General features: G+C 50.7%; 9 protein-coding genes across 10 annotated transcripts; 6 read left to right on the plus strand and 3 right to left on the minus strand.

The window, feature by feature from the left end:
* Positions 1 to 2: 2 nt before the first annotated feature.
* PV10_00091 (uncharacterized protein) lies at positions 3 to 1755 on the plus strand. The gene is made up of 3 exons (XM_016364120.1): positions 3 to 181; positions 261 to 436; positions 500 to 1755. The coding sequence occupies exons 1-3, from the start codon at positions 76 to 78 to the stop codon at positions 1511 to 1513; spliced, it is 1296 nt and encodes a 431-aa protein (XP_016227769.1). The 5' UTR covers positions 3 to 75; the 3' UTR covers positions 1514 to 1755.
* Positions 1591 to 3965, minus strand: PV10_00092 (uncharacterized protein). Its single transcript, XM_016364121.1, has 2 exons — positions 2776 to 3965; positions 1591 to 2675 (listed from the first exon to the last, which is right to left on the minus strand). The coding sequence occupies exons 1-2, from the start codon at positions 3867 to 3869 to the stop codon at positions 2459 to 2461; spliced, it is 1311 nt and encodes a 436-aa protein (XP_016227770.1). The 5' UTR covers positions 3870 to 3965; the 3' UTR covers positions 1591 to 2458.
* A 353-nt stretch (positions 3966 to 4318) lies between these two features.
* PV10_00093 (uncharacterized protein) lies at positions 4319 to 5623 on the plus strand. The gene is made up of 2 exons (XM_016364122.1): positions 4319 to 4602; positions 4686 to 5623. Exons 1-2 carry the CDS (start codon positions 4437 to 4439, stop codon positions 5090 to 5092), a joined length of 573 nt encoding a protein of 190 aa, XP_016227771.1. The 5' UTR covers positions 4319 to 4436; the 3' UTR covers positions 5093 to 5623.
* PV10_00094 lies at positions 5508 to 9980 on the minus strand. Of its 2 annotated transcripts, XM_016364124.1 has the most exons (3): positions 9585 to 9980; positions 9129 to 9254; positions 5508 to 8845 (listed from the first exon to the last, which is right to left on the minus strand). In XM_016364124.1, the coding sequence occupies exon 3, from the start codon at positions 8814 to 8816 to the stop codon at positions 5877 to 5879; it is 2940 nt and encodes a 979-aa protein (XP_016227773.1). In that variant the 5' UTR covers positions 8817 to 8845; positions 9129 to 9254; positions 9585 to 9980; the 3' UTR covers positions 5508 to 5876. The 2 variants fall into 2 exon arrangements, with proteins under 2 accessions (XP_016227773.1, XP_016227772.1); XM_016364123.1 differs by having other exon boundaries at positions 9129 to 9980.
* Positions 9981 to 12076: 2096 nt separating this feature from the next.
* PV10_00095 (uncharacterized protein) lies at positions 12077 to 13942 on the plus strand. The gene is made up of 4 exons (XM_016364125.1): positions 12077 to 12333; positions 12384 to 12425; positions 12478 to 12576; positions 12627 to 13942. The coding sequence occupies exons 1-4, from the start codon at positions 12176 to 12178 to the stop codon at positions 13594 to 13596; spliced, it is 1269 nt and encodes a 422-aa protein (XP_016227774.1). The 5' UTR covers positions 12077 to 12175; the 3' UTR covers positions 13597 to 13942.
* Positions 13943 to 15338: 1396 nt separating this feature from the next.
* On the plus strand, positions 15339 to 18298 carry PV10_00096 (uncharacterized protein). Its single transcript, XM_016364126.1, has 4 exons — positions 15339 to 15926; positions 16120 to 16167; positions 16225 to 17296; positions 17356 to 18298. Exons 1-4 carry the CDS (start codon positions 15815 to 15817, stop codon positions 17660 to 17662), a joined length of 1539 nt encoding a protein of 512 aa, XP_016227775.1. The 5' UTR covers positions 15339 to 15814; the 3' UTR covers positions 17663 to 18298.
* Positions 18299 to 18776: 478 nt separating this feature from the next.
* PV10_00097 (uncharacterized protein) lies at positions 18777 to 20642 on the plus strand. Its single transcript, XM_016364127.1, has one exon. The coding sequence runs from the start codon at positions 18917 to 18919 to the stop codon at positions 20042 to 20044; it is 1128 nt and encodes a 375-aa protein (XP_016227776.1). The 5' UTR covers positions 18777 to 18916; the 3' UTR covers positions 20045 to 20642.
* PV10_00098 (uncharacterized protein) lies at positions 20487 to 23581 on the minus strand. The gene is made up of 2 exons (XM_016364128.1): positions 23379 to 23581; positions 20487 to 23307 (listed from the first exon to the last, which is right to left on the minus strand). Exons 1-2 carry the CDS (start codon positions 23395 to 23397, stop codon positions 20918 to 20920), a joined length of 2409 nt encoding a protein of 802 aa, XP_016227777.1. The 5' UTR covers positions 23398 to 23581; the 3' UTR covers positions 20487 to 20917.
* A 298-nt stretch (positions 23582 to 23879) lies between these two features.
* On the plus strand, positions 23880 to 25957 carry PV10_00099 (uncharacterized protein). The gene has a single exon (XM_016364129.1). The coding sequence runs from the start codon at positions 23965 to 23967 to the stop codon at positions 25069 to 25071; it is 1107 nt and encodes a 368-aa protein (XP_016227778.1). The 5' UTR covers positions 23880 to 23964; the 3' UTR covers positions 25072 to 25957.
* Positions 25958 to 26110: the final 153 nt, after the last annotated feature.

Here is a 26110-nt window from a genome sequence, read left to right on the forward strand (position 1 = left end):
TCTTGAAGCAGGGACCAGACTCTCGCGGCTTCTCTCATTTCCCTCCTTTCTGAGTCCCTTTTACCTTTACAAGGCATGTTGAGTGGTAGCCGTAGCAGTTGGCGGCTATCCTCAAGATGCCTTGGACGCAAACAGCCCACGGCAGCTAGGCATCTGCCCTTGGTCCGCTTTCAAAGTTCGGGTGAGCCGCAATCTACGTCCTCTGTTGGACCTGTTCAAGCCTCCTCTCCTGTAGCAAAGCTAATTGACGAATTATTCAGGCCCTGAAGATTCTACAATCTCTCCTCTCCTACTACAACGTGCTCGCTCTATAGCTGCCGAACAAAAGCGACTCACCCAGGAAAACGCTCTGAACTACAATGTTACTGTCGCAAGAAAGATTGGCGAACTCGGACCTGTTGCATCCGCCCTCAAAGATTGGGAAGATGCAACCAACGTGAGACTCTCTGCTCTCCTGCCACCACATACTACCTAAGCTGACATTCTTTATGCGGAACAGTCACTCGAAGAATTGGCAACTCTTCTCAGAGATCCCGCCTCCGATGCTGAAATCCGCACCTTAGCACAAGACGAGATCAACTCCACAAAGGCCATTATACCTTCGCTGGAATCACAGCTGAAAAACTCACTCGTCCCTCCTCATCCTTTTGCCAACATGCCCGCTATGATTGAATTCCATCCGGGCGCCGGAGGCAGTGAGGCCGCCATTTTTGCAAACAACCTCTTGGAGATGTACAGAGCATTTTGTGCTCGCAAAGGCTGGCCCAATGTCCTTGAGTCATACAGCGCAGATGACTCAGCCGGCGAAAGAGCCCTGTCAGACGCTCTTCTCGAAGTCAACCACTCAGGGAGCTACGACGTTCTGCGAGCCGAAGCAGGTGTTCATCGTGTCCAGCGGGTCCCGGCAACTGAGAAGAAAGGGCGCACTCATACCTCGGCTGTTTCAATACTCGTCCTCCCCATTTTGCCAGAGACTGGAGCCGAGAACGAATTGAACTATGAAGACCCCAATTCCGACTACTACATTTCTCCTAGCGACGTACGATCCGAAACAATGCGAGCCCGTGGCGCCGGAGGTCAACATGTCAACAAAACTGACTCCGCCATCCGCCTCACCCACATTCCTACTGGAATTGTCGTTGCCATGCAAGACTCACGGTCCCAACACAAGAATCGCGCAAAAGCTTGGCAGATTCTTCGCGCCAAACTGGCACAGAAGAAGCGCGAAGAACGAGAAGCCGAAGTGATCGCGGTCCGACGAGCCGCCATGGGTGGCGTGGGGAAGATGGGTCGAGAGGACAAGATTCGCACCTACAATTACTCTCAGAACAGAGTTACGGACCATCGAAGTGGCAAGGAGACCTTAGCATTAGATGACGTTCTCGCTGGAGGTCAAGCGCTCGAAGATATCATGGACTCGGTCCGTGAGTGGATGGGTGAAAATGAGATTCGAGGAATGATTGCTGAAGAGGAGGCCAAGAAGAAGAAGGCCACGACAGACGGCAGTAAATAGAGGGTGGCAGAATATCACGGCACGCAAAGAGACACAATGCGTGGGTAGCTGTGGATTGTATGAATACAATCAACACATGACGACAACAACATTGTACAGCCAACCACTGAGTACCTCTTTTCATGAACCTTCCCTTGGGTCTTCGTTCCAATAGAATGTATCCCTTGCTTCCTGCGTCCACCGACCAGAGTCCATGATGAGGTTAAAATTTGTGGATGAGTAAAGCGAGCAAGGAACACGAGCTCAAACATCAAACTTGTCATGAGGAGTTCTTGATCGGATTTGCCTTGCTCGTCTGAGCTATACTCTAGCCCCTTTCAACTCCAATCTACACTGGACGACGTTCAGCCTACTGTCCCGATAAGACCGAAATGCTCCAGCTACAAAGGGCAGCCGACCATATGTCTGTGGGCGAATGACGGACCCGGCTTGGATCTTCAGCTGCCATCGCTATGACATTCTCGTGGCCAGAATTCGTCCTACTTCGAGAAACCCGACTTTCCGCAAAGCAGCGCAACGATTCCAAGCTCCGTCTAGCCTTGTCGCCTTTCTTCTTGGCTTGCCAAAGAGTTGAGGCTCTGCCTCGAGTTCTTTGGCCTTCATTCGTCCACGGCGCACTCATATTTGAACAACGTCCTCCACCCCACGCGCGTGGCTCGTCAAGGCTGCAGACATCTACACATCCACCCATCCGTCCATAAATATCTTCGTTGTGTCATGCGTCATCACATCTTGCTGGTAGTTATTGAATTTGACGGTGCCATGAACGTCGCATCACATGGGAGCCCTGCAGCTCTTGGGCATAACACATAACTGTGCTGAATGGCTCAATCAGCGCACGGCTCCCCAATCATGGATTGCAGTCATTTTCTGGCCAGCACACCACGAGGTGCTCAGGGTGAGGAGAGCTTCGTCAAGTCATTTGGTGGCACCAACCTAGGGCAATCAAGATTTCGCAACCGCGGCACTGAGGACCTGAGTGCGGAAAAATGCTCCCTTCGTTTTCTCAATCACTTGTTGGTACACTGATTGAGGAGGGTGGTTCATCACAACAGTGCCCGCTTGGTAGTCGATTTTGGCGTCGACCTTCGTGTCGCGGATCAGGTTGACGATCCATTTCTCTCCTTCGGCGTCAGAGAGACCAAGGCGAGAAGAGAGATCCCTGGTAGAACAAACCGTCTTTAGTAAGGAAATCCAGGTTTCATGCAGCTTCGTGTTCGAGAAAAGACTGGAAGGGGCAAACTTGAGCATGCAAGACTTACTTAATATCAATTCTCTGGTGGATTTTGCAGTATGATTCAGAGATCAGGTGTCGTGCTGATTCCATGAAAGCATCAGTGCTTGACCCCAAGAAGAAATCGCCACGAAGAATTGTTTCGGCCTCGGAGAGTTTCTTCTGGGCGCCCTCAAAGTCGAAGTCGACATAGAGAGCCTTGACGAACTCTGTCACGGGATCTTGGTACTCATAGACCTCCTGTTTAACAACACGGACGAGGTCTTTGAGCTGTTTCTGGTAGTTGTGGGAGTTGTTAAGACGGGCTCGATTGGTAATGACGGCTGCAGAAAGATATCGGAGAATCCACGGGCAAGCGGTCTGAATGGAGGAGATGTAGGCTGGGGAGAAGTAGAGGTCGGTGAGTTTCTCGCGGGCAGGTTCGTAATTGAAAAATGGGAATAGGGCGTAGTGAACCAAGGCCTCCCGTGCGGTCAGCTGGGCACGAGGGTTATTGAATAATCGAGTTTCGATATGTTCCTTGACTTTTTCCACCTCTTCCAGGGCAGACTCCCACTCTTCTCCGAGAATCTCACAGACAAGCTTTCCCCAAGTAGCTTTTACAACCTTGTCATTGTCGGTAGACAGGACTCGAAATCGATAGAGGAGATCGGCGGCTTCTGGGTAGAGACCGCACTCATATCTGAATCGGCCAAAGTCGTACAGATTGTCGACCATCTCCTGGGTGACTCCGTGCTGCTCTTCGAGGAATTTCAAGTTGGCAACCTTGTCGCTTCGCAGTTGGCCTGTGACAGCCTCGTCATTGAGGAGGTTGGTTAGGTGGGCAGACTCTGCCTCGAATTTGGCCAGCGTGCTCAGCACATCCTCTCTTTTCTTTGCGTATTCTGCGGGAATGTTGTCTGTCTTGTTGATCTCATTGTAAAGATTTCCGACAAAGTCAATCATGTTTGTGTTTTTCAGGAGATTGAATATGGCCAGCTTGATGTCGTCGTAACGTTGTTGGGAGATATTTTCGTCGCCGAGTTGATGTTCGAGGAGGGGAAATACGAGATGGCGGTCCATTCGCTGGACGAGTTTCGCCAGGAAGGCATACTCGCCCGTGGCATCTTCGACGGTGCTCATGATGACGGTGAATAGGGAATTGGTCGTAGGAGGCTGCGAGACGTAGAGGTGTGGCCTTGTTTTACTCTGGTGCCACCACAACTTGTTAACCCGCAGTTTGTGGTGGTGGAGCAGAATTTCGAATTCAAGATCTTGGCATAAGGAAGGCAGTCGCAAGGCGAGCTAGTCCTAATAAGGCTAGTATGATGGTGCCGCTTTCAAGCCTTCTATTCACTCTAGATGATAATTCTTAAACGATAGGGTGACCACGAGCTACGCAACGCTGAGGGAAAGTGTGAGTATGTGTAGCTCATAGCTTCTGTCATATTGAGGTCTTCAGGGTGAGCATGATTCTCGAGCCTACAGTCCTTGTTTCTTCATTATTTTGCCAGACGTAAAATGAACTAACCTAAAAGTAGCTAGATTCAGCCTTGCGAAAAGCTATGCTTGGCACTATCCAATTTGCAGATGCTGTTCTGATTGCTTCCCAGATATCCAAAGGGCGGCCATATTCATCCATTGCCAGTTTCTTCGCACATCTCGTTCTCCTCTCCTTCACGCAGACCTCACGCCATAGTTACAATCGCAATGAGAGTTCCATCAGCATCATTGCTCCGGGCGATGATGCATCCTCCACAACCCATCTGTCACCAGATCCGATGCAAATCAGATTGGATGCCGCGTGAGAAGTACGCAAAGATCTCATCGCTTGATAAGCTGCACCGGAAGCAAAAGGCCGAATTCCGAGAGAAACGTATGTCTTCTAAGAATCATCGGATGCGACGGTGACTTCCTAAAATCATGGCTTGATTCCTCGCTCACATGCTCCCCATCTAGGCTTGGCCGCAGAACTACGAGCTCAGAACATGACAGAATTACCTCCATCGCAGAAAAAAGCCCCACCACCATCCTCGACGTTGAATTTGGACTCTCTATCGTCGTCAGAATCGCCCTCGTCTCATCTTCCCTTCCTCATCTCGCGAACCCCATCCAATAATCTGCCCATCTACGAGACGGCCAAAGCCGGCGGCTCCAAACACATAACTTGCATCCGGAAGATTACCGGAGATCTGTCAGAACTTGCTTCGGCAGTCCGTATGGCCTTGGGCCTGCAGCAATATATTGTCGACCCAAAAGGTCGTAAGAAAGAGACTGTCTCTGTCAACCCAGTGTCCAGACAAGTCATAATTCGTGGGTGGAGAGGATCCGAGGTGAAAAAATGGGCTGAATTGTCGGGTTTCTGAAAACAAATCAACCCTCGATCAGTAGGTACGACGATTCAGGTCAGCCGTTAGCCTCATTACTGGAATATTACATCATGGGGCCTTCGAGTGCCAACGTGGGACCGCTGCACTTTACTCGGTGGAACTCTATCAGCCATATATAAGAGAGGGAAGAGCATATTGACCCTAGACGAGACACCTCCAGGCACCACGGGTATCAACAGCTGCTTTATTGCCGTCCACCAAAGAGCTCAATATCACCGACGCAGGGCGGGCTCATTCGACTTGAATCAATACATTTGCAATCGTGGACATGCAATTACCGTCGACATGATCGCCGCCATATTCGCAAGCATAGGCTTGAGACTCGAACGGATTTGCGTGTCGGTGTATTTTCCGGGGGTTAAGGACTCGCTTGAACTTCTCTCAGACCGAATTGTAACAGTATGACTAAAAGCTTAATATATGTCTATGTCTGTATACATCAGTTATCCTCTACCTCGTCCACAAAACTGTAACCGAATTTTGTCCCTGCTTCCTACTCATCCTTCTCACATCAAGAGATGAATTTCAGCTTTCAAACTGTGTCGACGTTGCTCGAGGATAGTATATGACATGGTCAAAGTAGATGGTGAGGATATGACGCGCTGTTAGGTAAACTATTACATTTTTGGTATACAAACTCCTCAAGTCGAACTTTGTGGGTGACTTTCCAAATCGTCGCAACCCATCTTGAAGGTCTTTGTTGCTATAACAATACAGTGTGCCTGAAGCTGGATTGTAGGGTAGCCACGTCGACTCGTCATCATTCTTCCAACCCTGCATATACACACAACTGTCGCAGAATTCCAGGGTCGATGTCCTTTTGTATCATTGCGCCTAGCAAGCTTTCCTTCTTTGGCATCACCCCCAGCGGGATGATAGTGGAACCGTCTTCATCGACAGTCTTGGCCTTCTGTACAAGAGTCTTGAGAACCGTCATCGCACGGTTCGTAATTGCGCCATACCCGTTGATGTCTTGTTCAGGGTGATTGCGATTGTTGGGGGCTTGAACATGCCTGGGGACGGTCTGCGTCGTTCGATCGGCACTTAATAGACCAACCAACCGAAGGAGATTGCCAGCAAAGCCGTCATCAGATTCGAGCCACATCCTCGCCAGGGAATGGTCGGATCCTGGAGCAAAACCCGCCAAGATTTCAGCGGCCAGCATTCCTTGTAGGAGGAAGGGTTTGCGAGCTTCAATAATCGTTCGAGTATGATTTGAACTTGCAGGAACGCAGGATATTGCGAGCCCGAATGCCCGAGTGAGTAGCTCGTACGGCGGAGACGAATGTGCGTCAGCCGCAAAGATGGCCTTAAAATATGTCCTGTTTGGTTCGTCCATGGCCAAAAGTTTGGCCAAACTATCGACTGCCGATGGCATGTATTTGTGGAGTGCTGGCGTATACATTGTGAAAGACGCTTTGGTCGAGGACGCGGAGATCGGTGCAGGGACAGGCGCAAAGGCGAGTAGAAAGTGGAGAATGCAAAGACCTTCGGCCTTGCCCGGAAGCTGCAACTTGATTGAGAGATTGCTGAGATAAATCACCACGTCCTTCATGAAGTCCAATGTGTTTCTGTTCGACCTGAGAAACATTTCTGTTGTCCCCAGGTAGCGAATGATTGCGCTGAGCAGTTTGATCACATTGGCTTGTCCGAGTATTCCAAAGTTTGCTTCATAGAATGAAAAGTTGCGGATCAGGGTAGTGATGCATATAAGTCGATCGGCGGCTTTCTCCAGATCATATTGTACGGTACCAAAGTCGGGTGTATCTTGCACCGAGTCATTTTCACTTCGGCACGACCGAACGAGATCTTCGTAGGAAGAAAGTGACATCTCCTCAGAGACTTCGGTGGCATGTTCGCTGAGGAAGGCTACCTGGTCTTCTGCGCAGTCTAGTAGTGTGTCCATGAGATCGTCGCAGTCGACGAGCGATAGTTGCAGAGCCGACTCAGTTGACAACATGACTAGGGTATCAAGGGCCACTCGTGTCTCGGCATGCATTCCAGATTTAATTGCCATGGTCAGAGCGTGGATATCAATCACTCCCATCTCTCGAACAGTCGGCACAGTCGGCTTCAGATCTGCGATATGTTGAGCAATGCTATAAATTTCTTCGACGTTGATGGGACCATGCGATCGACTTGGTGGGAAGATGTCAGGCTTGAAAGGGTCTTGTATCGGCATCGAGAGGCGCTTGCTATAGTCCGGCTCCTGCTCAACCACTTTGTTGCTTGTTTGAGGTCTCTTGAGTGGTGTTTGTGCCTGCGACTGTGCTGGGATGCCTTCAGGCTGTTGAGGGTCAAGCTGTCGGGACATACTTGGGCGGCGTTGTTGGGGTGTGATCGGGGCTTCTTGTGTGGGCTGTGGGTGTTGCTGCTGGGTAAAACCATTTGGTGCTGAAGATTGCATATGTGGTGTAGCATGTTCGTTCATGGAAGGAGCTCTATGATGAAGAGAGTCTTGTGGCGGGTGCATATCTTTCGTCGGCGACATCTGTAGAGGGCCTTGCTGTTGTTGCATAGATGCTTGTGCCATCCTTTGTTTGTGTTGCGAAACTTGCAACGCGGTTTCATAGGCAGCGAGGTTGTTAGCCCAAAATAGCTGTAGCTCTTGGGCGGCCTGCATAATTTGCGGGCCCTGGAAGCCAATCTGTTGAACAAGAGCACCCCATTGTCCCATCTTGGTCAATTTCTGAGAGCCTCCGGCTTTGACGACGAGAGCCCACATGCGGACAAGTGGCAGATGCCTACCGCAAATTATGGGGTTAGGATCTACGGCACGTCCTCTGGCAGTCATGAATTGTTGCAAGCCGCGAAGGAATTCATCAGGATTGTTCGGCCGAGGTTGAGGATAGGAGCCTGGAGGGCCTTGATGGGTCGGAGGCATCTGCGGATGTTGGCCCGCTGGAGGTAGGTTGTTGGGTATTCCATTCATGCGAGCCTGGGCCTGGGCTTGCATTTGACGCGCTTGAGCCTGTAGCTGAGCCTGGTAACTTCTTTGGGCTTGAGACATGGCCTGGGGATGAGGCATGTTTCCTTGAGGGTTCATGCCCATTTGCGGCATGCCACTATTGAGATTTTGAGCAAATTGAGGCTGATTGAACGCTTGAGGGAAGCCACCGTTGGGCATGAAATGCTGGGGATTGTCATGAGGGGTGCCAACTCGACTGGCGTGGTCAGATGGAGCCGGGGATGCGTGTGGAGGAGGCGCATGTTGTGGTGAGAATGGACTAGGTGAAGCGGTGGCGACGCGTTGATTACCGGGGTGCTGACCGAATTGGCTCATTTGTTGTACGGTCGGAGACGGGGTGGCATTGGAAGTAGGCTGGAGATGCTGGAAAGGAGCAGGCGCGCTGGACATGGATGGGGCTCCATTGGCCTGAGGGTTGTAGACAGGAAAGGGGTTCTGGCCAGGAGTTTGTGATCGCGATCCTGGGAGTCCTCCCGAAGCCTGTCGTGGCGACGTGGCCAAGCTATCTTCTCTTGCTCTTTTGGAAGGAATCACCTGGTTGGTTTGGTAAACTGGGTTGTGGAAGGTGGAAGAGGCTGGACGTGCGGCGCCATTGAGGAAGGCGGGATTCTGAAATTGGGCGGGATTTATCGTTTGGGGAGGCTGTAGGAAAGACATGCCAGCATCCATTGGACCTCCAAAGCCAGCATGGTTATTTGGAGTTGGGGAATCGGTGTTGAGCCAAGGGTTCATGGCTTTGGTGAGGTTCGGTCATCCATTGGCTGTGGAAAAATCATCAGCATCGACTCAACACGACGCGCAAATATCACACCGCGTAGTGAAGGGTTTGAAAACAGTGAGGTCGTCACGACGCGACAAGTACACATCCTTGCTGAAGCCTGTTGAAGGATGTGGGAGTTGAGATGGGGAGGAGAATGCGCCAGGGCGAAAGAAAGACGCGTCGCTCCAACTCAATCATCAATCGATGGGTACGCGAAGGGAGGATAAATCGAGAGCAAAGGTAAAGAGCATGAGAATAGCATGAGGCGAGTGAAGACTACTTACCTAGTCGGTACTTTTCGTGGTGGAATCGTCAGAGCGCAGTAGGTATGCGAGATCCGAATCGGCCACTTGCTGTCGAAGTTGGGATGGAAAATTCCCAAAAGGGTTTAGCTGGGGCTGGTGTGATGACTGGAGGAGGATGTTAGCCAGCGAGCCAGAACTTGACTATGGCGAAAGAATGGCGGCGAGATGGATCATGGGTTCCACTTGCAGGCCATTGGGCCGTGCAACAGAAATCAGAATTGAATGCTGAAATGGTTGCAAGACGCTAGTGATGGATTTGTGGACAGTCGGTGACAAGAGGCAACGGGCGCATGTGAGGTGGTGACTTGAGTGCTGCAGTGCGGCGGCTGAGAGGAGACAAGCCGACAAGTGGGAATCGTACAAGGGGTCATTACAGGCAAAGGAGGGGCAAAAAGAAGGTTATGATGGTGATGGATTGGAACGGATAAGGCTTACCGACGAGGATGATGGTTAGACGGAGAGTTGATTGCTCTTTGATACGTGTTTGTGCTTCGTGCCGAACAGCCACTGAACGGGAGGAACAGAAATCGCCAGGCCGGGGAGAGTGAGGAGGGAAGCGAAAGGGCTTAGTGCTGTAGGACACATAAGAATGGGAGCCGGAAACGAGAATTGAATGCACAGGTCAAGCAGTATCCAAATCCTGGATGAGAAACAGGCCCGTAATCGTAGAAAGAGGAGCCTAGAGGAGAAGGACAACGGGCAGCGGGAATTGTGCTGGGACGGTGAACGGGTTGTGACTTGGGAAAATCAAAGGTCATGAGTCCAAGGAAAGGACCTGTGGCGCCATGGCAGGGAAAGGGACACAGGCAGAAAGAGAGAGGCAGACAGGCCTGAAGGCTGTGAAGCTCGTTGGGCCTCAAGCTGCCAGGCAAAAGTCAGGTTGCATTGAAATGCCAAGATGCTTGCTAGGGGCTCATGTGCCAGTGGATTGCCAATTGGCCGAAGGACGCGGCCATCTGCGACTTTGGCCAGTCAGAGTCTCAGAGTGGGTGGGTTTAGTCTTGGCTAAATGGTCCGTGTTTCGCGCTAGACCTTTTTGAATTTAGGGTGGCTGGCAAGAAACTGTAGACTTCGGACTATCAATTTGGTCAGCATCACAACCCCCAACCCTGTACAACACCTGGGACTGCACATGAAACCAGCATACTGGATAAACCATCAGAGTCAACCTCGCTCAAACATGGTCATTCGTGGGTCAAAGAGAAAGATAAGAGTGATGACTTCAATGGCCAACTTTCCTTCAACCTGATCATAGAGAGTCTGATTGAGACATCACAGCTGCAATAATCAACTTCGATCAGAACTCGATTCCCAGGGCGGCCGATTTAATGCATTTTTCTGGCAACAAACCATTGGATTTGTTCCAGGGTTGAACGTTTGTCAATTTAGATCGTCGAGCAGGCAAGGACATAGATCAGCTATGTCGTTGTCGATTTCGTTGTTCGTGATACACTACCTTGACCACTAAAGTCGGCTACCAAAGTCGTCATCATATCAAGGCATCGATGATAGTGGTAGTAACGATGAACGTCTCGACTGGAGCCTTAGCGTCTTCCTGCGGACTGCCGACCATGAGGGCATGATGACCATATTGCTGACAGTTTCTGGAATCATCCTCGCCCGATTGCTTTCGCCCATAAGTCTAAAGAGTGACCCGAGATAGAGAACTGCGTTTGAAAGGTTATCTCCAAACCGCTGGAGTGAGGAGGCGTGTTCCATGTTGCTTTTCTCGAGAGAGGCATATTAGGCAAGAGATACGCCGAACAAAGAATGTAATGGATTGAATGAAAGAAGAGAAGTGAAATATTGCTGGACAGGCAGGCTATCAGGGCTTACATAGTTTGTTTCGTTGTGTTCTTCCAACAGTTCATGCTCATGCATGTTTCGATGCCGCTTGTGATTGGACAATGTCCCAGGCTTTTGTAGACCCTCCTTCCGCGGCTGGGGCCACTATGGGAACATCAAACCTCGAATTGCTTTTGTTGTGTCACACGCCCAATACCCTGGACCGAAGCTGCTGGTCCTGTTTACAGCACAGGATCTACAACGACTCAAGATCCTGCTGAAACGTGACATCCTTTCTTACCAGGTCTACCTTGCGATCAATTCTTGCTTATGGTGACGTGCGGATAGCGGGTTCATGATGTAAAGGCATACGAAAGCCTGATCCGTGCCTGGTAGACATTTGCGACTCCTTGATTTATTTCATCGAGCTTGCTAGCTCGAGAACAATTCACTACTTTTAGATCGTCACCGACGATACCTTTGGGCAATTTGGGACTGTCCCAAACCCAGGGGCCCCGGGGCTTGACTGAGCGGCAACTCAATTCCCATCATGCCTCTGAATCTGTAGCTCAAGGGTAATGGCGCCGAGTCAAAGCAATGTTTTTGCACCCAGATACATGCCCTGTACACTGTATGCCATGATGTTCCGTCCTACAAGTGTTGAACACAGGAGATGTGGCCGTCGCGGATGATTCAAAAGTCATTACTCCTAGAATGGTGGCATTGTGAAACATCCAACAGGATCGGAGACTCGGTTCCGATTGGTCAAGGTGGTCACAAAGGAATAGATGAGTGGTGGTAGTCTAGCTGGTCTAGAAGGAGCACTTGAAAATAGGAGAGAAACCGTACGCTGGTCATTACTTGAGTCACAGTCCCAGGCACCGTTCAAAAAAAGGACCTACGTCTGGGGTGTGTCTATGACATTCTAATCTATTAGGCGTCATTATTGATGTATGGACTATGGGAAGGTTGTGCACACCAGTTCACTTATGTACCTAAGGCAGGCATGCAGGTAAGGAGTTAGTATCGTAGCAGCCTCGTAGTGGAAGTAGTGATGAATTAGGCCAGGCGCAAGAGTCTTGGCGATCGCGTACTCCAACGTCCGCCTTGCGGCAGTTTGCATGTTGACATCTCGCCTTTGTCCTGGAACTCCAAAGTGTTCAACGTCCCTCTGTCGACTCATTCGCCTCAACATCTCTCTTCAATCCTTCTAATCCTGATAAACTCTGTCCGTTGACAAGATGGGTGACGTCCTTGTTGAAACCCCGAATAACACCTTTCCGCCTCACAAAAAACAGCCCATCTCAGATTCCATCCCGGACATCGACTCATTAGAAGGGGCCGGCGCAGACAATGGAGATGAATACTCAACCTTGAAGAGATTGCAAAGACATCTAGAGTTCGTGGTCTATTAGCCTCGAGAGTGACACCGAAGTTGACCCTAGACAGGTACATCAAGTTGCAAGAAGAATATATCAAAGATGAACAGAGGTCTGTCTACGGTGTTCAGTGGCCAAAAGACAAATTCTAACATTGGCACAAGATCACTCAAGCGCGAGCTCGTCCGAGCACAGGAAGAGATCAAGCGGATACAAAGTGTTCCCTTGGTCATTGGCCAGTTCATGGAGGCCATCGACCAAAAGTAAGCTATTCCACTCAGACCTTGTCCACGACGACTGACCGTTATATCAGCACGGGTATTGTCCAGTCTTCTACCGGGTCAAATTATGTCGTTCGAATTCTCTCAACACTCGATCGAGAAAAGCTGAAGCCTTCCTCTTCGGTCGCGCTGCACCGCCATTCTAATTCACTAGTCGACATCCTCCCCCCCGAAGCCGATTCCTCTATTGCCATGCTTGGAGCAGATGAAAAGCCTGATGTGACATATGCTGATGTTGGAGGGCTGGATATGCAAAAGCAGGAGATTCGGGAAGCGGTGGAATTGCCCTTGACTCATTTTGATCTCTACAAGCAGATCGGCATTGATCCTCCCCGCGGCGTTCTTCTGTATGGACCACCTGGCACCGGAAAGACGATGTTGGTCAAGGCCGTCGCAAATAGTACAACGGCCAGCTTTATCCGGGTGGTGGGCTCTGAGTTTGTGCAGAAATACTTGGGTGAAGGTCCACGGATGGTTCGGGATGTATTTCGCATGGCTCGCGAGAATTCCCCAGCGATCATCTTCATCGATGAGATCGATGCGATTGCGACTAAGCGATTTGATGCGCAGACGGGTGCAGATCGAGAGGTTCAGCGTATCCTACTCGAATTGCTCAACCAGATGGATGGATTTGATCAGACAAGCAACGTCAAGGTCATTATGGCCACCAACCGAGCCGACACTCTGGATCCCGCGCTTCTGCGACCCGGTCGTCTTGACAGAAAGATTGAATTCCCGTCGCTCCGGGACCGACGCGAGAGACGATTGATCTTTTCGACGATTGCCAGCAAAATGTCCCTGTCCCCAGAAGTGGACCTGGACTCACTGATTGTGCGGAACGACCCCTTGTCTGGTGCCATTATCGCGGCCATCATGCAAGAAGCGGGACTTCGAGCTGTGCGAAAGAATCGGTACAACATCATTCAAGCCGATCTAGAAGATGCATATTCAAGCCAGGTCAAGGGTGCACAAGAAGCCGACAAGTTTGACTTTTACAGATAGAAAATGTACACTATGGGACATGGATTGGCTGGTGACCTTGGGCAACTGAGACTTGTTGTCATTGTTCTCTGGAAAACTGCACAGCCCATGAGTTTCCGAAAGGTTTAGAGGCCTTGGTAGCAATGATCAAGGCCAAAGGAGGTTGTAGCAACACTGAGTATTCGAGGATTTCTCTGGCGTGGCACTTGAGCGAGAGCCTGCCGACGACGAAAGTACATTCCTGAAGCATGCGCTGCACTCGTGAGATGATGTTGATGTTGATGGGTGCGGTTTGTAGTTGTTTGGGCAATAACCAATGGTCAATGTAATGATAAGGCTCTGTCTACCCGGTAGCTGGAGCAAAGAGGTCCACCTTCCGCAAATCCTACACAGCAACACGTTATTCAATATCTGGTCTAGTGTAAGCTGGCTGTCCCAAACAGGCTGAGACAGCCCATGTACTCCTGGATGCAGCATCTGGGGAGATGTTCACCAGGAGCTGGGCGGTATACTCCCCACTAAAAACACTAGCATGTCGAGATTGCGTCACGGTGGTGTGGGGAGCGATTCTCGGTGCAGGCAGATTCTGGTGTCACTGTTTGGCTGGATTAATAATACACAATACTACAAAATGCAACATTGAGGACTGATTCTGTTGCGTCGATCCACACTGGAAGGGAGAGGAGAAAGCTTACGGGGCATCTTTGTTATGCATAGTGGCCCCTGACAACATACTACGATGAGGTGGCAGGTCTTGGGGCTTCGATTTGCCCCGAGCTCAGAGGACAATCACGCTATTTGTATACATATAAATTATTGATGTGAAGAATTGCTAGACTCAGAGGCGTTAAGACACTAGACTATCTTATCGTTCTTTGACACGTGTGGACCTGGTATAGAATCCCTTGATCTATAGTACAGTATCTAGGGCACCCTTGCTATATTCGGGTGAGCAGGCATTATCAAGCACGCCAAATATGTTGGAGAGTAGTTGCAGTCCTGATTGTGGCATGGGGATCTTTGTTGGCTTGGGGGATCTGAATTTCCCAAGGCTTGCAGATAGGTCCGCTAGGCAAAATACGGATTAGCGCAAGACATAGGAGGAGGTGGCGTCAGAATCTCACAACAGCACGCGGCTGGCTGATCAAAGTGGTCCAGTGGCAGGACTGCGTAGCACCACCGTAGCGACTCGGTAGGCCGCCTCTGTCCATTCACCCATTCCACATTGCAGACGCCCACCCAAGCCCTCATGGCACTGAGGTCATTGACACGCTGATGAATTTCTGTTTATTTTCCCCATCTTTGTCTTTACTGTAAGCATTGAAACATACTTCGTGTAGACAAAGCATAACCCCGTTACTCAATCAAGGTGCTAGACAAAGTCTCAGGCCTGTCGTTGCTCCAAAAATCTAGGCTACTGGCTGAATCTTTTGACAGTTGAGCATCCCTACTCCGTACTGTCTGTTTGAAATTCTGCACTCGGGACATTTCGACGGCTGCAATACCCACAGACGTCATCATCCTCTGAGACTTGCCCAGTCCTGAACGCGCATCATCGGCCTTGTCTGGCCTCCAAGTACAGTGGTCCGCCTACCTCGACCTCTAATCGCAACCTTCTAGGGGCCTGTACCGCCATTAACGCGTTTGACTCACATTAAAGTATTCTTTCTCTCGGGGTGTTTGCAAACAAACGATTCCTCCCGAAAATCTTGGGCAATATCCCTAGGTAAGCTCTAGGTACCTTAGGTAGGTGAGAAACCCCCCCCCCCCCGTACGACTGCCTACTACTGCTTCGGTTCAGACAACAGGACATTCGCTCACTCAAGTTCTGATTTGGCTTTCCGGCCACAATTTCCGGCCAGCTTGAACGATTTTGGGGGTGGTGGGTGGATGTAGTGGCGACCTCGATTGAACTTGTGTCGGCTTTGACTGGCTCCTTGATTTCGCGATCGCCATTCCACTGCCGATTTCCTTGCTGACCGCATCTTGATTCGCAGGACAATTGGCTTGTCGCCCACTTCGCCCGCCCGCTTGGACTCCCCAAACCTTGCGACCTCGCGTTCCCCCCAAGAACTGGCACGACTGGCCCAAGCCAAAGTCTGCCGGCCCCTGCCCTGCCCCTACCTGCACCAGAGTATATGAGGCGCTCGCGCCGTCCCAGCTCTGTCGACGTCACTTCTGCAACGGCTGACGTTGTTCATACACCACCACTTGTTGCTTCATCATACATCCCGTCAATATGGCGAGCGCCGCAGTTGCATCACAACCATCACAACAACACCTTGGGGCTGGCCCTACTTCGCGGACATCGTCGCCTATGGACAATAAAAAATCTCTTTCGCATCAACAAGGTAAGTCATCACTGTCGCCCCTTTGCGTTTGATTTTTCATCTCAGTCCTTACTCATCCCAATCACTGCATTCGCTCCCTCTTTCATCATCATCACCATCACCATCACCATCATCACCTTGGCGCATGCTCGTTTCAACCGCGATGCCTTGCATCACTTATGTCATGAAATATTACTGATACATTGAGATGCAGACTCGTCAGCCAAATCCTCACCGTCGCAAACCAAGTCGTCGTTACCCGGTATGCATCCACCAACCTCCAAAATTCCCATACCCTGACTGACCCTCGCAATTGTAGACCCCAAAGCCGCCGCTTCGCTAGACGAAGATTCTAAGCCTGTCGTTCAAGTCACCGAGCCTCTTGCTCCGCCACCTCGCCCTGCGCCCACAAACGCGGCCGAGACTCCTGACTATTTTTCATCTCTACACACCAATACCGGCACCATTGGTCAAGAGTTTAATCCCTTCGAACAGTCGTTCGGAGTGCCTTCGACAGAAACCCCTGGGAAGAATTTGTTGCCACCTGTCGCTTCTCTGACGTCGCCCGCTATTCCTGGCGCCGCCTCGAGCGGTGGTTACAACTGGCAGAGTTCACTTCGCTCCGGGCCTTTGAGCCCTGCCATGTTGACTGGTCCCCAACAAGGTGACTATTTTGATAGCATTGGTCGCGGATTCCCCACGCCCAACGAATCTTCACTGCGTACTGGTCTGACTCCAGGCGGTGGAGGGTCTATGTTCCCTGCCCCCAGTCCTAACTCCCAAGCACTATTCAACTCACTCGCAAGTGGTGGCGCCACACCTGGTACACTTGAGTTTCACCGCACTGCAATGAATGCGGCCGCGAGGAATAAAAGTAATCAATTTGGTATCACTTCCAATCCACAAGACCCAGCTCCCACCTCTAATAACACCAACATGGACGCTCAACACGATGCTACTGACGCTGCCAACGGTCTTTTCATGCTCGCCAAGGGTGGACAGAATAACCAATTCGCCGCCCCCAACCCTTCTCAGCCTTCTCGTGCTGGCCAAGACCAAAAACGGGCTAATGGCAACACATCTGGCGGTGATGGAGACAGCGTCAACAGCCTTGATGACAGCAACCGCGCCAACCCTCGCGGACGTGGGAAGAAGGGTGTCAAAGCTGAAGCCCCGGCCAAGAATTCGAGGAAATCCGAGGCATCTCAAAAAGGCAGTAATAAACGTGCCAAAGGCAACTCAGGATCGGCAAATGTCGATCCCGCTCTTGGTCCTCATGACGAGGACGACGAGGACAGTGAAGCAGAAGATGACGAAGAGAACAACATCGGCGCCAACGGCAAGAAGATGACTGATGAAGAAAAGCGGAGAAATTTCCTCGAGCGAAATCGGTAAGTCCAACATCACATACATTATAAACCCCCGATGCAGGTCACTGAACAGCTCACAGGGTTGCCGCTTTGAAATGCCGGCAGAGGAAGAAGCAGTGGCTGGCGAATCTTCAGGCCAAGGTCGAGATGTATTCAGCAGAGAACGACAATCTCAATACTCAGGTTGCTCAGCTTCACGATGAGATTCGAAATCTTCGCACACTTCTCATGGGTCACAAAGATTGCCCTGTTGGACATGCCCAGGGTATAGGCCAGTTCCTCAACGGCATGCAAGATCCCAACGGCTATCCGGCCCAGCACGTGAACCCGTACGGAATGCCTATGCCTGGCGGACCGCAGATGCAAGCTGCGATGCAACGCTCATGAAGGACAAACTGTTCCGGACGGCATCTAAACCTTGGACATGGGTTGGCTGACCGACAGATTTGTCGAGTCGTCGCGCCTTCTTAACATACGGTCAAGTTTCTCGATACGACAGCTTCAATCACGTCGCTGCGTCATCGTGGGCCATGTCCGCCATGTATGGTCTGTTTGCCAATTTGGACTGATGTGGGAGAAAAGCCACGGAGCAACAGGCAACACTTTTTCACATTACATTCGCAACTTGCTTTCCAATGAGTTGTACTTGATCTGATGTTTTCATTATTGTACATACACATGGGGGATCTGTACAGCAACAGACAAAAGAACGGGATTTCGTTCAAGGTGGGAGGACACTGGGGCGGCTCGACCCTCCGAACTCTTCTTCCGCCTCCTGTGCTTTTGGCTTATGCGTCACACGAACATATACGAGGTATCGGGTGGGAAGGCTTCGTGGATTCAACGGAAATAGATTGAGGGGCGTTGATAGCGTTCTTGGTGCGGAGGCAATATGGCGATGTAAATGTCATTGATTCCACTGGGCACTGGATCTTGAGCTCGTAATTGGAATGACAATTGCATTGCGGGGCCATGATAGTGTTTTATGATAGCATAATCGACATGAGAATTCTCGTGGTTATATGGCTCGCTCTGTTGTATACGCTCGAGGTGACACACTTACACTGAAATGTAAAGATTGTTTCGACAAAACTAGTATTCACATCGAGTAAGGGTGTCGACGATGAGAATATATTCTACTTGTGTCAATCTCACAGTCTGGTCCCACAGGGTTCGTAATGAAGACTACATGTGATTATTTTTATATTCTCGAGAAAACTGTTGTAAGACTTGGCATGAAACCCAAGATACCTCGGTGAAATACCTAGTACCCTCAAAATCATTTATAACCTATAATAAAATAGCCCTGTCAGCCAGTCAATTCTAGAGATAGTGCCTTGAACTTGAAGGCTCTGTAGAAGGAGGTGTTCAGATCAGAAATGATGTTGACCAAGGCTGAGCCAGTCCAGGAAGGTTGACAAAGTGTCGTAATTGGTTAATCTCCAATTGACAAGGCTGACATGCCGTCCATCTCAGTCCATCTACTACTCAATCCTACAACTTTCATTCTTCTTACGCGGTCTTGTTGTATAACTGCTTACATGTCAGTCATCGTTCCTTAGATGACTTGGTCCCTCATCATGAACGTCGATAAGATAACCAAATAATCGCCCTTCATCATTTCCCCCCTTCCTCGCCACAATGGCCACCATCACTTCACCACGTAGTGACTCGCCCGCAAGCCACCACCGACTTCCACGCCTGACCTCACCTCCCATCCCTCAATCTCCGAGCCTAGGCGGAACTCCCACATCGTCCGTTCGCCCGTCCTTTGACCTTCCCCATCGTACAGGCTCTTCCTCACCTGGCCCAACACCACTCGGCGGCGGCAATGCTCACAATAACAATGGCCTGGCTGCGAGCAATCCCCAACGCCGCAATCGCGCCGCTCTCAGAGACTACTACAATCTGAAATCCAAACCCCAACCTCAGTCCTCCAACGGGGCAGGCACACCAGGAGGAACTCAAACTCTGACTCGAAGCGCAAGCATTGGTTCCACAGCCTCGGACTCGGCTGGCCGACCTCTCCCGTCGCCCAATGACCAGATCTCCAACACTACCCTCCCATCCCAATTAGACGCCCCGAGCTTCTCCGCCTCGGACTTTGTCGCCGACTTGTTGACAACCGCTTCTCTACGAGACATCCTGCGCACAGAGTCGGCACTGGTCAGTGAGATCCGCAACCTGGACGGCGAGCGGAAAGCCCTGGTATATGATAACTACAGCAAATTGATCGCCGCCGTGGGCACTATTGCCGAAATGCAAAAGGGGATGCACATCGGTGTTGGTGATGGGGCTGGAAAAGGCGGATCCACCACTGGCATTGGATCCGGATACCAGGCAAAGGGACTGGGACTGGGCTTGAAGAGCGAACAGACCAAGCCAGGTCTGGAAGGTGTTCAGGTATTGAAAGACAAAATCGATGCTCTGGTCTCGGTAGTTACTAGCCTCGCCCCGGCTACAGCGCAAGAGTCTAATGATCAGGAAGCTTCAAACCACCGCGACCTCCGGACAAGACAAAACAAGATTGAGACGGTTAAATGGGTGTTGGCCGCCCCGGAGCGGTTATCGGACCTGGTAGCGAACGACCGTTTGGAAGAAGCCAAATCCGAGTATCGCCAGGTCCTCGACATCGTCAACGAATGGGATGGTGTCCGAGGAGTGGACGAGGTCAAGGTCAAGTGTGCTAAAGTCATGCAGGAGAGTGAGAAGGACGCAACAAGTCAGGAACAAGACGCTGCAGAGCAAAGTTTGCATCCACAGGATTGAACCAGTGCTGTCCTGGTCGCGCCCCCTCAATGTCTTTGGTCGGTGACCACACCTCTAAGCTGCCGACGTCCTCGCGACATGCACGTCCGATGATAGGAAGAACTTTCGAACCCATCGACCTGCAGCCGGCTCACCATGGCTAGTGTCGCGAGGGATTGAGCCACAAAAGGGACTCTGGCTTCTATATGACCACGCCGAGGACTGTACCGCTGGTCTGGTTGGGCATCAATCATGATCTCAAGGAAACGCTGATTCTTTCGCCCACAAGCCTGACTAGCCCTTAGCACCAACTATCCACGCTGTCGACCGCTCGAATGTCCGCACTGGCCAGACAGCGTAACGACTCGGCAAGTCTAGTTGGAAATGACGGCGGACTACAAAATCAGAGAAGCAGCCTCATAACCATTTGAGATCATGCGACGAATATCAATATAGTTTGGTAGGAATGGCCATTGGTATTGACTATCTAAAAATCTACCTATCACCTTATATGGACATTGGTGCGTGTGCCGTAATGGACCGCCCAGTCCAGATAAGGCGCCATCAACTGACAAGTCAAGAATCGATCCCAGCCATACGCGTACAAAGACAAAATCATGGTATCAAAGAAGACAATCAAAATTCAGTGCTGTACCAGTGTTGCAGGCAGTCCGTATTCTCGTCTCCCTTAGCGTGATCCTTTGACCAATTCATCCAATCAGGGGTATCATTCTTCGACACAAGCAAACGGTGAGCAGTGTCGCCTTCCACGTTCATAATAGATCATTTCCTGTACTGTAGACTGAACGCCTCTGCATGATGCACTCGGTCAATGAAACAAGATTCGCCATCGGGCAACAACACCTAAGTCGTAGCCTCGAAGCCCTTCCGGGCTTAGTATGGACTATTCACAATCTCCTCTCGAAGATGTGACTGTCTAGTCCCCCGCCTAGGTGTAGCGAGAGCACCTCCGCTCAGTCTTATAGCAGGGCCGGCGATGCTCTCCCGCGTTGGTTTCTTGAAGCTCTTCCGACTAACCATGTCCACTTCGTTGGGCAGTGCCAAAATCACGTTCTTGTCAGAACCAAACTCGAAATTGTCTGCCATGACTTCGGCGCTGTAACGTTTAATATGGTAAGGATCTTTGTTGCCACCAAGCACCTTCTTAAGATTCCAGGTCACGAGGAATGGACCTGTCGATGTGATGATGCTTGTCTCTTGCGTGTCTGGCCCGGCGTTGAATCTGGCTGGGGTAAATGATAACGGTACTCCCGTCTCGTGTTGGAATTGAGCGACATGACTGGGGGTCAGACCCAATCGACGTGGGCGCGGCTTACTGTCTTTCGCAAATGCCTTTTCAAACCCGAGTTTGCCCTCATTTTTGCCATCTTGCTGTAGAGCATCAACAAGGAGGAGGTATGTGCGACAGGTAGCCAGAATCCAGCGTCCGTCGGCACTGACATCCAGTCCAATAATGGCTTCGCCCAGGGCGGGAAGATGAGTTTTCGCATTCAAGCCAAGCTTGTCGAATAGTCTAACGTCTCCCTTGTTGGAAGCCATTGCAATGTAGCCTTTGTCGGTGGTGGCAGCGGCGGAGAATCCATTGTTAGATGCATACTGCTTGAGATTGTCCCTCACCAATTTGTTCCCCGTCACGCGAGGATCGATACGGAACATGGCATTCTTAGAGTGACCAAGGAACACCTGTTCGGCCGTCTGCTGCGAGAACTTGGAATTTGGTACAAAGTTGGTGATGGGAATGTCATCGTCGACTTTCCATTCATCCACGACTTTACCATATTCAAGATCCATATGGAACAATGAATTGGGGTTCGCGTCATCTTGGAGAATCATGTTTTGATCTTCGGCATGAAGCATGACTTTGCCAGGCTTGAGTGCACGTCCTTTGGGTGTTTCGATCTTGGAGATGTTTGTCGTAAACTCGAGATGCCTATTCGGATTGTGCTTAAAGACCCCGATTTTGGACCCGCGAACGACGAATGATCGGTCATGTTTGGTACCAACAGCAAGCTGAGAGTTGACGTTGCCGTCGCCGTTGCCCAATTCAACATCGTCTTCAGATTCATCAGAATCATAGTGCTCACTTTGTTGGCCGCCTTGAGACTGGGCTTCGTCTTCCTCGTCTTCCTCCTCGTCCTCTTCTTCGACTTGAGGTGCGTCATCCATGGTCAGGTCATTGAAGGCTTCGATCACATAGTCCCGGTCTTGGTCCTTCACCTTTGCCCATTTGGTTTCGTTTAGCTGTTCCCACAAGGCTTGCATGATACCTTCTTGGAATTCTTCGAGTGTAGCCTGGTCGCGGAACCGTAGAAGCCAGGAGTATGCAGACCCGTCTTCAGTATAGTGATTGAAGATGGCTGACAAGTACTCAAAGTTGAAGACGGGATTGATGTCTGCAACGATTTCCTGCCCGAGCCACTCTCTACCATCAGAACTGGTAATTTGTAACCAATACTTCCAGTTGCCTAGATCGCTCACGACCGCTGTCACGGAAGGTGCTTGCATTATGAATGACCCACTGGCGAAGTCGAACAAGTGCAGCTCTCCGGATTGTCTTGTCAAGACCTCAGACACCGCTTGAGGGGCAGCGCGCGATTGTGGGGCTTCCGTAGGTGCTGAAGAGGCAGCGTGATGCGAAGTATCATGTGTCTTTTTTGGAGACTTGACATCTTTTGCCATGCGCTCGGCAGTCTCTTTCGAACTTGGCTTAGACTCCGAAAGGTCTGGGACAGAGCTGGCGAGAGGAATACTGTCATCGGAGTCGAATTTGAAAGCTTCAAGTTGAGCCTCGGTGGCAGTGTGGGCGGACTTGCGGTACTTGCGTTCGAATTGAGCGTCAACCGCACCTATAACGAAAGTTTGAATCTTGTCGCCGGGAACGGAAGGGTCGCAGACAAATTCGTAAAGGTCGCCAGGATCACCACTCAAGTCGCGCCATGCAAGCACAGATTCGCCACCCTCTCTCTCTCCCGACCTAAAGTGGAGGCTTTCGTCAAGAAGAAATGTTTTTTCGTCCTTGTCCAAGCCATCAACTCCTTGCTCATCATCGTCTTCTGCAAGTTCGTCTTCGCCTTCTTCATAGGCACGTTGAATGACTAGTTGGTAGTGAAACTCTTGACCAGTCCTCCGGATTGTGGCAATTGCATCTTTGTAGATAAGTTCGGAGTAACCTTTTGGGGAAAGTGGGCGGACGATGTAGAGTTGACCCTGGGGGATCTCGGTGATGACCTGCTTGGATGAATCACCAAAGAGATATTTGCTGACTAGAGAGCGTTTTGTTAGCTGGATATCATCGAATAAACTGAGAGTAATGCAAAGATGTTGCAACGCTTACCATTCTTGATCATAAACATGGTGGCGGGGTGAAGGAAACAAATGAGGGAAGAGGAGTCTAGTGTTGTTACTTGTGTCGAGGCGTCGTGACGTTCATCAGAGGGTAAGAGTGAGTCGACAGGCAGAAGGCCGTCGGGTTGGGCAGCGGATGATCGTGGTGGTCACTCGGGAAGCGTCAATGGGGGAGGTTTTTGTGGATGTTTGTATGTTTAGTCGAAGAAAACCAGATAGAAGAAGGCTACAGCAAGGCTTGATCAACAAGTCGCAATGACGCAACTTAGCGACAGTTTGGCCTTCAAAATAGACTTTGGTCACTAGTGACTAGATTGGAAAAATAAAGTGTGATAATTGGCCGGATCCGTTGAGGATGGCCGATAAGGCGAGTAGCTCGTCACATGCCTTACTAAGGGCCCGCTAGTGCAGCCTCGTCACGCGACAAGGCTGAAACCCATAATAGACACTGACATCCTGACATCCGCCGACTGCCTGTTCTTCTTCGCTCACTCCACCCACAAGATTCTTGAGCGCAGACACGCCCTCCAAAGCCTCTTGCAATTATTTATCCTCCAGGGACATGTGCACTAACCATGACGGAATCTAGGCCTGATCCCCCCTCGCGAGGGTCTCCCAAACCATTACCTGCGAAAGGCCCAACTCTTGCAGACAACCCGTATAATCCTAACTCTGCGGCATACTTGGCCTACCCCGTCAAACATGTCGTTTCCAGTCTCTACAGACGCATGACCGAGCCACCCGATAACCCCGTTGGCAAACTCCTCGATGCTCCTACTGTGTCGTCCCGGTCAGGCTTCTACACTCCGCCTCTCCGGACGCAGTCCCCATTCCAACCTCCTCCCCTCACACCTCTCGAATTGAGACACAACCTCACCCCCCGGGCGGCAGATGCCCTCCTCCTGACACGATCTCTCGCCGAGGAGATTCGGTTACTTCTTCCCCCAAGATTACAATTGCTAGACCACTGGAAGTTGGCATATTCATTAGAGATTCATGGCTCATCGTTGGCCACGCTTTATGAGCACTGCGCCAATGCATCCGTTCTCTCACAACGCTCGGGCTACATTCTTATTGTTCGCGATGGATCGAACGCTGCTGAAAACGGATCAGTGTTTGGCGCATACCTTTCGGATGTTCCTAAGCCTGGGCTACACTACTTTGGCACAGGCGAATGCTTCTTATGGCGAGCCAGCATTCTGCCCACAATCCGTGATTTCTCTGCACAGTTCAAGGATGGGGCAACTGGAGTTTCTGAGGACCTCTTGGAACTAGCTGGACTGCCACCTCCACCAAGTGCCGACACCACGCATTTGCAGCGAGTCACAACGATTCGAGCGGAGCGACGCAGCTCCTCGGCATCTTCACCCACCTCCCCTTCGAGCAAAGTCAAGGATCTCTCGTCGCGGCTACAGCCCACGGCCGAAGTGCCAGGCATTAGCACACCAGATCGAATCAGATTCAAGGCATTCCCATACAGTGGCATCAACGATTTCCTCATCTATTGCCAAGCGACTTATCTGTCTGTTGGCGGTGGGGATGGTCACTACGGGCTCTGGTTAGACGACGATCTTGACCATGGAATCAGTGAATCATGTCCGACATTTGGGAACGAACCCTTGAGTGAAGAGGGCCGAAAGTTTGACATTGTGGGCGTCGAGGTCTGGTATGTAGGGGCGTGATCAGGATCAGCACCCACCAATATTTTACCCCCAACTTTGAAGTTTCTGGTGTCAGTCAAATTCCAGAGGCTCACAAAGCCCGGCTTCTGTCAGCCCCAAGCTTATGGCGACCTGTTTCAGATTACGAGGATACCTTGTAGTTCTATCACTGTTACCCATCACGAGGCTAGAGCACGCTGGCAGCATCCAGATAAGTCAACACCCGCGTATGAAGATATTGCCGGCCCCTTTGTTATCTTCTTGGCGATACTATATTCCTGCCTAACTAGCCATCAGAGTGGCTGGAGGCCTGGGAAACAGGGTCTGGGCTATGCAGACCCGTTGGGAGAGGAAGCTTTAAACCTGGGGCGAAAGAAAGCTGATCAACACTCATCAACACTCGCACATGTCTCGGCAATCTTTGGTTGAAAGCGAAGTTGACGTGGACTCCGAACGTTCACAGTAAACACTCGAGGTTGTCATCAGTGGATATTTTCAGTATCATGATGAATTGTCGACATCGATTGAATGACAGGCCGTGGTGAAGGGAGGATTACGTGTCGCACAAACAGGGTAAATGCAAGGAAGGTGCGTTGGAAGCAATGAAGACTGCATCGCTATGTGTTCTTGCGTGAGAATGGAAAGTGATGTCAATACTGTGCGGCAGACCAGATTCATCAGGTTGGTGTTGATTCAAGGCGTCTGATGCAACGTGACACTGCATTGACGACGGAACGACACGTATTGATAGGGCAATCGTGACGCCATCGCTTGCTCGAGAGCACCTGCTATAAACAGACCTCTGCATTTTCCTCAATCGGTTGCAGACACCATGGCTCAGGCACGATCTGTCAAGAGCCAGGAGCCAGGAGCCAGGAGCTGGGAGCTGGGAGCTGGGAGCTGGGAGTGGCACTAGGGCCGAGTAGGAGTACAATTCAGATTGTCATGCAGAGGATGACGCAGGTGGTGGTTAGGCGATCTGGCGGAGAACGATCGGCCGAAAAGATTCATGGTTGAGGCCCTGGGTATTGAAAATGGATTATGCAGGAAGTTTGAGCGT

This window comes from Exophiala mesophila, assembly GCF_000836275.1.
Source record: "Exophiala mesophila strain CBS 40295 unplaced genomic scaffold supercont1.1, whole genome shotgun sequence".
Lineage (NCBI taxonomy): Eukaryota > Fungi > Ascomycota > Eurotiomycetes > Chaetothyriales > Herpotrichiellaceae > Exophiala > Exophiala mesophila.

Bases quoted from the DNA above. Each gene is read 5' to 3' on its own strand.
- PV10_00091 (XM_016364120.1), top strand. From the start codon at position 76: ATGTTGAGTGGTAGCCGTAGCAGTTGGCGGCTATCCTCAAGATGCCTT. The intron at 182-260 runs GTGAGCCGCAAT...CGAATTATTCAG, and splicing joins GGTCCGCTTTCAAAGTTCGG to GCCCTGAAGATTCTACAATC. The intron at 437-499 runs GTGAGACTCTCT...TATGCGGAACAG, and splicing joins ATTGGGAAGATGCAACCAAC to TCACTCGAAGAATTGGCAAC.
- PV10_00092 (XM_016364121.1), bottom strand. From the start codon at position 3,869: ATGAGCACCGTCGAAGATGCCACGGGCGAGTATGCCTTCCTGGCGAAA. The intron at 2,676-2,775 runs GTAAGTCTTGCA...TTGTTCTACCAG, and splicing joins CACCAGAGAATTGATATTAA to GGATCTCTCTTCTCGCCTTG.
- PV10_00093 (XM_016364122.1), top strand. From the start codon at position 4,437: ATGAGAGTTCCATCAGCATCATTGCTCCGGGCGATGATGCATCCTCCA. The intron at 4,603-4,685 runs GTATGTCTTCTA...CTCCCCATCTAG, and splicing joins GGCCGAATTCCGAGAGAAAC to GCTTGGCCGCAGAACTACGA.
- PV10_00094 (XM_016364124.1), bottom strand. From the start codon at position 8,816: ATGAACCCTTGGCTCAACACCGATTCCCCAACTCCAAATAACCATGCT.
- PV10_00095 (XM_016364125.1), top strand. From the start codon at position 12,176: ATGGGTGACGTCCTTGTTGAAACCCCGAATAACACCTTTCCGCCTCAC. The intron at 12,334-12,383 runs GTTCGTGGTCTA...GACCCTAGACAG, and splicing joins AGATTGCAAAGACATCTAGA to GTACATCAAGTTGCAAGAAG. The intron at 12,426-12,477 runs GTCTGTCTACGG...CATTGGCACAAG, and splicing joins TATATCAAAGATGAACAGAG to ATCACTCAAGCGCGAGCTCG.
- PV10_00096 (XM_016364126.1), top strand. From the start codon at position 15,815: ATGGCGAGCGCCGCAGTTGCATCACAACCATCACAACAACACCTTGGG. The intron at 15,927-16,119 runs GTAAGTCATCAC...ATTGAGATGCAG, and splicing joins ATCTCTTTCGCATCAACAAG to ACTCGTCAGCCAAATCCTCA. The intron at 17,297-17,355 runs GTAAGTCCAACA...AACAGCTCACAG, and splicing joins AATTTCCTCGAGCGAAATCG to GGTTGCCGCTTTGAAATGCC.
- PV10_00097 (XM_016364127.1), top strand. From the start codon at position 18,917: ATGGCCACCATCACTTCACCACGTAGTGACTCGCCCGCAAGCCACCAC.
- PV10_00099 (XM_016364129.1), top strand. From the start codon at position 23,965: ATGACGGAATCTAGGCCTGATCCCCCCTCGCGAGGGTCTCCCAAACCA.